Source organism: Chanos chanos, chromosome 14, assembly GCF_902362185.1.
Source record: "Chanos chanos chromosome 14, fChaCha1.1, whole genome shotgun sequence".
NCBI lineage: Eukaryota > Metazoa > Chordata > Actinopteri > Gonorynchiformes > Chanidae > Chanos > Chanos chanos.
The window spans coordinates 1018602-1026996 of NC_044508.1; the positions used below are offsets into that span (position 1 = coordinate 1018602).

The 8395-nt window shown below is 44.4% G+C and overlaps 1 protein-coding gene across 1 annotated transcript in view; it reads right to left on the minus strand.

Moving 5' to 3' along the window:
* Positions 1–1094: 1094 nt before the first annotated feature.
* The window catches only part of piwil2 (piwi-like RNA-mediated gene silencing 2), a 21557-nt gene continuing 14256 nt past the window's right edge, over positions 1095–8395 (minus strand). Inside the window, exons 18-22 of the mRNA XM_030791715.1 lie at positions 4244–4332; positions 3679–3784; positions 2707–2960; positions 1360–1467; positions 1095–1251 (exon numbers count right to left, since the gene is read on the minus strand). Of these exons, the coding sequence (XP_030647575.1) occupies positions 1095–1251; positions 1360–1467; positions 2707–2960; positions 3679–3784; positions 4244–4332 (714 nt within the window). The remainder of the gene's footprint in view (positions 1252–1359; positions 1468–2706; positions 2961–3678; positions 3785–4243; positions 4333–8395) is intronic.

Sequence of the window (8395 nt, forward strand, 5' to 3'; positions counted from 1 at the left end):
TGTGCTGCCTTAAACACGGGTCTTTAGCGAAGACTGCCACCTGCTGTTACGTAATGGTATGGCAGGGCTGAGCAGTTGAACATGGCTAGAGAACCGCGCGCTCACTCGGGAGTGGGCAAATTACGGATACGATAACACGGTCTCTCTAATTGTTTAATTAATCAACTGTTCATATGCTTGCCCTCCCACCAAAAGAACAGTTACACATTTCTGAAAGCAGGCAAAGATGTCACTGCAGGGCCGACGGCACATTCAGACGAATGGGACGCTCATTAAGGCCTGTGTGAATCTGCTCTGGTTCAAAACTAAAGGCGCGATGACTTTGAGCGCCCACGTGACTGTCTCCTGCCTTTTATCCATGACCTTGCAGTATTTGACACCGAAAATTAAAACATTTACAGTATTAAAAGCATACAGGTAAATGTGTTTTATTTTGAACTCCAGTTTTCTGTAGAGCACAGAACAAACTATAACCACAAAAGACAACTTCTAGGGTTAGTACAGAACTGTCAGATGTATGCAGGAACAACTGGAAAAAAACAAAAAAACAAACAAAAAGCCCCCCTCCAATTACTCCTTTCAGTTACTTAACTGAAATATATGTGGTTAAATCAAACAGAAACACACTTTACTGGCAGACAGTCTTCAGTAGCTCAAAAACATACAAACAAACAAACAATAATTTCCTAGGCTCACTGTATTAAAATAAAGCCACAAAAACATCACAATTTCCTAGAGTGATTGCATAAAAACAAACAAAACAAACCAAGAACAGAGGCCCCTCTCTGATTCTGCTCAGTCAGTCATTGTCTTCATAATGTGTGTGTTTGTGTGTTCAGGTTTTCTATCTGTGTTATTTTCAGTAGACTGTGTGTTTCTCTAGACGTTCTGGTCTGTGTTTCTCTCTGCAGGGCTGAAACTCCACAGCCTGAAGTATTCAGACACACAGACATGAACCAATCCGAAAAATAAACAAAGACATAATTCCGCTCCTGATTCAACATGACTTTGACCTTTGACCTTGTACACACACTCTGCAGACAGTCAGAGGGTTCTGGACCAGGGCCGTGGTGGCTATGTGGTCCGGGCCCGTCTCAGAGGAAGTAGAGCTTGTCAGAGAGCTGAATGGCTGGCTCGGAGTGGAGGTACTGGCCTGACAGGAAGGCCAGTTTGTGGGCATACTTGCACGGCGCGGGAACACGGATTGTACCGGGCCAGTTCCAGTACAGGTGACACATCTTAAACGTCAGCCTGTCGGGAGGGTGAGAACATGAATTAAAATTCATTTAATTTCACAAACCACAGGACAGGTGATCATGACGCTGATTCTGCCAGGTTTTGTGCGTTCTGTGTCAGTACCTCTGCAGGTGGTCTGGGGACAGGTTGGCTGTGTTGTAGATGGAGATGTAGTGGGTGGGAAGGCCGCAGCCCTGTCGGATCTGATGAGCCATCAGGTAAAAATCCACCCTGAGAAACAGGAAAAGACACAGAGATGTTTTTCTATCAGCCACAGAGTGAAACTATGACAGATCCTGCTCCTTATTGTCCCCACACACATAATCAGAGACTGAGCTCCACCTGTCACACAGGGGTGTGTGTGTTACTCAGCCAATCAGAGACTGAGCTCTACCTGTCACACAGGGGTATGTGTTACTCAGCCAATCAGAGACTGAGCTCTACCTGTCACACAGGGGTATGTGTTACTCAGCCAATCAGAGACTGAGCTCTACCTGTCACACAGGGGTATGTGTTACTCAGCCAATCAGAGACTGAGCTCCACCTGTCACACAGGGGTGTGTGTCACTCAGCCAATCAGAGACATATAGTGGTTGGAGGACACACACGTACAGTAGGGCTTGTGTAGCCCTTGGTTATGCACCCCTGATTTAAGACTATCAACACAGAACAAATTTGATTTTCTGTCATTGCGGAGACCTTGTGACCCCACATAATCCTGTAGCCCGTCCCAAATTTAACAGAAACTTTTCTTTTTCTCTGCACTGTTCCCACAGTGCCTGCTTATGACAGTCTACCTGTTCACTTATGACGATCTCCCTGTCTACTTATGACAGTCTACCTGTCTACTTTTGGCAGTCTGTCTACCTTTGGCAGTCTACCTGTCTACTTTTGGCAGTCTACCTGTTCACTTATGACAGTCTGTCTACTTTTGGCAGTCTACCTGTTCACTTATGACAGTCTGTCTACTTTTGCCAGTCTACCTGTCTACTTTTGGCAGTCTACCTGTTCACTTTTGGCAGTCTACCTGTTCACTTTTGGCAGTCTACCTGTCTACTTTTGGCAGTCTACCTGTTTACTAATGTCAACCCACCTCTGACATGCAGTTGCCCCACCGCCTGGATGGCTCTACAGACCCTCACTCTTATGCCGTGTACTTTACACTCATCATTCTCACTTTCCAGTATGTTTACTGATTATTTACTGTGCATTTACCTTTACCACGCACATTATCTTTACAGCTGTTCACTCACTCAACTCTGTCCTGTCTGTTCACAGTACTTACTTTATTGAAATTACTGTATTATAATGCTGTGCCACACCTATGTCCTGCTGCTGTTATTATTGTTGTTGTTGTTTACTGGCTGTCTGCAGTTGTTTTATGCTGCTTTGAGGCACAGGAGAAATATTATCTCATTTCTATGCCAGTATATACAACTGGGATGACAAAGTTGAGTGGATGTGACTAACCAGTCCCTGTGGGTGACGGTGTGATCCAGAACCGTCCCAGGCGGAGGGGTTCCGAATCGCTCGCCCATGTACGAGTAGAGGGTGGTGCTGATCCGTTTCTGAACCACGATGAAAGTCAGTTTGGGCTCGTAGTTTGGGAAGGTCTCGAAACACTTTAAAACCTGAGGAATCTCGTACTGCTCCACCGTTTTCAGCTGGCCATCCGACACGCCATCTCGGTAGATCACAATCTTCTCGGGGAAGCTGTGGTTCACCTGCAGGAATCCAGCAGATCCCGTTTCACTAAACCCCTCTGCTTTCCTCTTAAATGACAGCCCCTCTCCAGCCATGCATTTCCATTAAAACACCCAGGGCTCTCTCTGTGTTGCCGTGGCTACAGTGCTGAAGTGCGAGTATTTGCTCTGCTGTGTGGATGTATCCTAACTGACGTGTCAGGGGGACTATTCTGACCAGTAGCATCACTGTCCTGTATGGAAAGTGCTCTGTCTCACACAGGAAGGCACTGCAGTGGGGAGTGAACGCTGCCACCCAGCCCTCTCACAGACTGTGAGCACTGGCACTCACAGGGATGTCACAGTCAGCACCTTCATGACTGCCTACCCTGTCTGGGACGGGGCTTTGGATCAAAGTGTCTGATAAATGGATAAATGTCAATGTGCACATTGGGAAAATGTATGTGGAAATGCAGCATGTTAGGACCAAACACCATTATGGCTCAACAATGGGGCTGTCAGCAGATCACAGGTAAATCACAGGGTAGAGCTATGTGGCCTCATGCAGTCTGGACTGGGCTCAAAGTCTGGCTCTCATAACGATGACAAAGTCTTTTTAAGTGTGAGAGATGTAATGGAACAAAATGGGTTGAACAGTAAATCTCAAACACAGAGCGAGGTCACTGTATCTGTGACCTGGTTACTGTCCGTGACCTGTGTGTCTGCGTGTGTGTGTGCGTGTGTGTGAGAGAACGTTTACCTCATAGTACTTCTGCAGAGCGGCCAGCAGACAGACTCTGAATCCATTAATGATCTCCTCGCTGGGCATTTGGAACGTGACACGGGAATACCATCGTGTCAAGAGACTGAGACGTGAGACAGAGTTCACGGGAATGTGAGGGGGAGAGAGAGGAGAGGAGAGGAGAGGAGAGGAGAGGAGAGGAGAGGAGAGGAGAGGAGAGGAGAGGAGAGGAGAGGAGAGGAGAGGGGAGGAGAGGAGAGGAGAGGAGAGGGGACATTTTAACTCTCTTGGGAAAGAACCTTTCCTTACACGTACACACTTGGCTCCCATAAAGGAAAAAAAGAATAGGTGTGTGATTACATCACGTAAAAGAAAGATGTCAACGGGTCCAAATCTTTCCATATGATCAGGACCGTCTGAGCTAACAGACTGTAAAAACGACCTTTGTGTTGAATGAGGTAGGCTGAATTCAGCAGCTTAAGGTCTTAAGATTTGCCGCTGGATGACTAACTGGGCTTACACATTTGCCTGGAGGTGAGGACTGGAGCCACTGGGGTGAAAAAGCTGAGAGCAGGTACGTCACCTGTTCAGACTGGCCACGAATCCCATGACTGATCTGCTCTTCTTACTGGTGTCGTGATGAACATCCACGCCGATCACCATCAGATGTTTCTGTCACAACAGAGCAGCCAACAGTCACACACTCGACACAGTGACCCATCACAGCAGTCAGTCAGAGAGCTTATCTCGCACCAGTCTCTATGGAAACCCATGCAGCTCACGCATACGGAACAGAATCTGCCAAACACTGTATCTCCTCCACACGGCATCGATCGGATACTCGGTCCATCCTGTGCACTATTTACTGTTATGACATAAAAAAGTCACGCTGTGTCTGCGAATGTTATCTTGAGCATTATAGGACGTCACAGTGAAACACGTAGAGGAAAAGTCTCTCCAATACCAATCTGCTGTGGCACAATGTGTCTGTAATACTGCTAGGTCAGTGTTTAATGTGTCTGTAATACTGCTAGGTCAGTGTTTAATGTGTCTGTAATACTGCTGGGTCAGTGTTTAATGTGTCTGTAATACTGCTGGGTCAGTGTTTAATGTGTCTGTAATACTGCTGGGTCAGTGTTTGATGTGTCTGTAATACTGCTGGGTCAGTGTTTAATGTGTCTGTAATACTGCTGGGTCAGTGTTTAATGTGTCTGTAATACTGCTAGGTCAGTGTTTCCTGTGTCTGTAATACTGCTGGGTCAGTGTTTCCTGTGTCTGTAATACTGCTAGGTCAGTGTTTAATGTGTCTGTAATACTGCTGGGTCAGTGTTTAATGTGTCTGTAATACTGCTAGGTCAGTGTTTAATGTGTCTGTAATACTGCTAGGTCAGTGTTTCCTGTGTCTGTAATACTGCTGGGTCAGTGTTTCCTGTGTCTGTAATACTGCTGGGTCAGTGTTTAATGTGTCTGTAATACTGCTAGGTCAGTGTTTAGTGTGTCTGTAATACTGCTGGGTCAGTATTTAATGTGTCTGTAATACTGCTGGGTCAGTGTTTAATGTGTCTGTAATACTGCTGGGTCAGTGTTTAATGTGTCTGTAATACTGCTAGGTCAGTGTTTAATGTGTCTGTAATACTGCTAGGTCAGTGTTTAATGTGTCTGTAATACTGCTAGGTCAGTGTTTGATGTGTCTGTAATACTGCTGGGTCAGTGTTTAATGTGTCTGTAATACTGCTGGGTCAGTGTTTAATGTGTCTGTAATACTGCTGGGTCAGTGTTTCCTGTGTCTGTAATACTGCTGGGTCAGTGTTTAATGTGTCTGTAATACTGCTAGGTCAGTGTTTCCTGTGTCTGTAATACTGCTGGGTCAGTGTTTAATGTGTCTGTAATACTGCTAGGTCAGTGTTTCCTGTGTCTGTAATACTGCTAGGCCAGTATTTAATGTGTCTGTAATACTGCTGGGTCAGTGTTTGATGTGTCTGTAATACTGCTGGGTCAGTGTTTAATGTGTCTGTAATACTGCTGGGTCAGTGTTTCCTGTGTCTGTAATACTGCTAGGTCAGTGTTTCCTGTGTCTGTAATACTGCTGGGTCAGTGTTTCCTGTGTCTGTAATACTGCTGGGTCAGTGTTTAATGTGTCTGTAATACTGCTAGGTCAGTGTTTGATATGTCTGTAATACTGTTAGGTCAGTGTTTGATGTGTCTGTAATACTGCTGGGTCAGTGTTTAATGTGTCTGTAATACTGCTGGGTCAGTGTTTAATGTGTCTGTAATACTGCTGGGTCAGTGTTTAATGTGTCTGTAATACTGCTGGGTCAGTGTTTAATGTGTCTGTAATACTGCTGGGTCAGTGTTTAATGTGTCTGTAATACTGCTGGGTCAGTGTTTCCTGTGTCTGTAATACTGCTAGGTCAGTGTTTAATGTGTCTGTAATACTGCTGGGTCAGTGTTTAATGTGTCTGTAATACTGCTAGGTCAGTGTTTAATGTGTCTGTAATACTGCTAGGTCAGTGTTTCCTGTGTCTGTAATACTGCTGGGTCAGTGTTTCCTGTGTCTGTAATACTGCTGGGTCAGTGTTTAATGTGTCTGTAATACTGCTAGGTCAGTGTTTAGTGTGTCTGTAATACTGCTGGGTCAGTGTTTGATGTGTCTGTAATACTGCTGGGTCAGTGTTTAATGTGTCTGTAATACTGCTGGGTCAGTGTTTAATGTGTCTGTAATACTGCTGGGTCAGTGTTTCCTGTGTCTGTAATACTGCTGGGTCAGTGTTTAATGTGTCTGTAATACTGCTAGGTCAGTGTTTCCTGTGTCTGTAATACTGCTGGGTCAGTGTTTAATGTGTCTGTAATACTGCTAGGTCAGTGTTTCCTGTGTCTGTAATACTGCTAGGCCAGTATTTAATGTGTCTGTAATACTGCTGGGTCAGTGTTTGATGTGTCTGTAATACTGCTGGGTCAGTGTTTAATGTGTCTGTAATACTGCTGGGTCAGTGTTTCCTGTGTCTGTAATACTGCTAGGTCAGTGTTTCCTGTGTCTGTAATACTGCTGGGTCAGTGTTTCCTGTGTCTGTAATACTGCTAGGTCAGTGTTTCCTGTGTCTGTAATACTGCTAGGTCAGTGTTTCCTGTGTCTGTAATACTGCTAGGCCAGTATTTAATGTGTCTGTAATACTGCTGGGTCAGTGTTTGATGTGTCTGTAATACTGCTGGGTCAGTGTTTAATGTGTCTGTAATACTGCTGGGTCAGTGTTTGATGTGTCTGTAATACTGCTGGGTCAGTGTTTGATGTGTCTGTAATACTGCTAGGCCAGTATTTAATGTGTCTGTAATACTGCTAGGTCAGTGTTTGATATGTCTGTAATACTGTTAGGTCAGTGTTTGATGTGTCTGTAATACTGCTGGGTCAGTGTTTAATGTGTCTGTAATACTGCTGGGTCAGTGTTTAATGTGTCTGTAATACTGCTGGGTCAGTGTTTGATGTGTCTGTAATACTAGATCAGTGTTTGATGTGTCTGTAATACTGCTAGGTCAGTGTTTCCTGTGTTTGTAATACTGCTAGGTCAGTGTTTCTTGTGTCTGTAATACTGCTGGGTCAGTGTTTCCTGTGTCTGTAATACTGCTGGGTCAGTGTTTCCTGTGTCTGTAATACTGCTAAGTCAGTGTTTAATGTGTCTGTAATACTGCTAGGTCAGTGTTTAATGTGTCTGTAATACTGCTAGGTCAGTGTTTAATGTGTCAGTAATACTGCTAGGTCAGTGTTTGATGTGTCTGTAATACTGCTGGGTCAGTGTTTCCTGTGTCTGTAATACTGGTAGGTCAGTGTTTGATGTGTCTGTAATACTGCTGGGTCAGTGTTTCCTGTGTCTGTAATACTGCTGGGTCAGTGTTTAATGTGTCTGTAATACTGCTAGGTCAGTGTTTGATATGTCTGTAATACTGCTGGGTCAGTGTTTCCTGTGTCTGTAATACTGCTAGGTCAGTGTTTAATGTGTCTGTAATATTGCTGGGTCAGTGTTTAATGTGTCAGTAATACTGCTAGGTCAGTGTTTGATGTGTCTGTAATACTGCTGGGTCAGTGTTTCCTGTGTCTGTAATACTGCTAGGTCAGTGTTTAATGTGTCTGTAATATTGCTGGGTCAGTGTTTAATGTGTCTGTAATACTGCTAGGTCAGTGTTTGATGTGTCTGTAATACTGCTGGGTCAGTGTTTCCTGTGTCTGTAATACTGCTGGGTCAGTGTTTAATGTGTCTGTAATACTGCTAGGTCAGTGTTTGATGTGTCTGTAATACTGCTAGGTCAGTGTTTGATGTGTCTGTAATACTAGATCAGTGTTTGATGTGTCTGTAATACTGCTAGGTCAGTGTTTCCTGTGTTTGTAATACTGCTAGGTCAGTGTTTCCTGTGTCTGTAATACTGCTGGGTCAGTGTTTCCTGTGTCTGTAATACTGCTGGGTCAGTGTTTAATGTGTCTGTAATACTGCTAGGTCAGTGTTTAATGTGTCTGTAATACTGCTAGGTCAGTGTTTAATGTGTCTGTAATATTGCTGGGTCAGTGTTTAATGTGTCAGTAATACTGCTAGGTCAGTGTTTGATGTGTCTGTAATACTGCTGGGTCAGTGTTTCCTGTGTCTGTAATACTGCTGGGTCAGTGTTTAATGTGTCTGTAATACTGCTAGGTCAGTGTTTAATGTGTCTGTAATACTGCTGGGTCAGTGTTTAATGTGTCTGTAATACT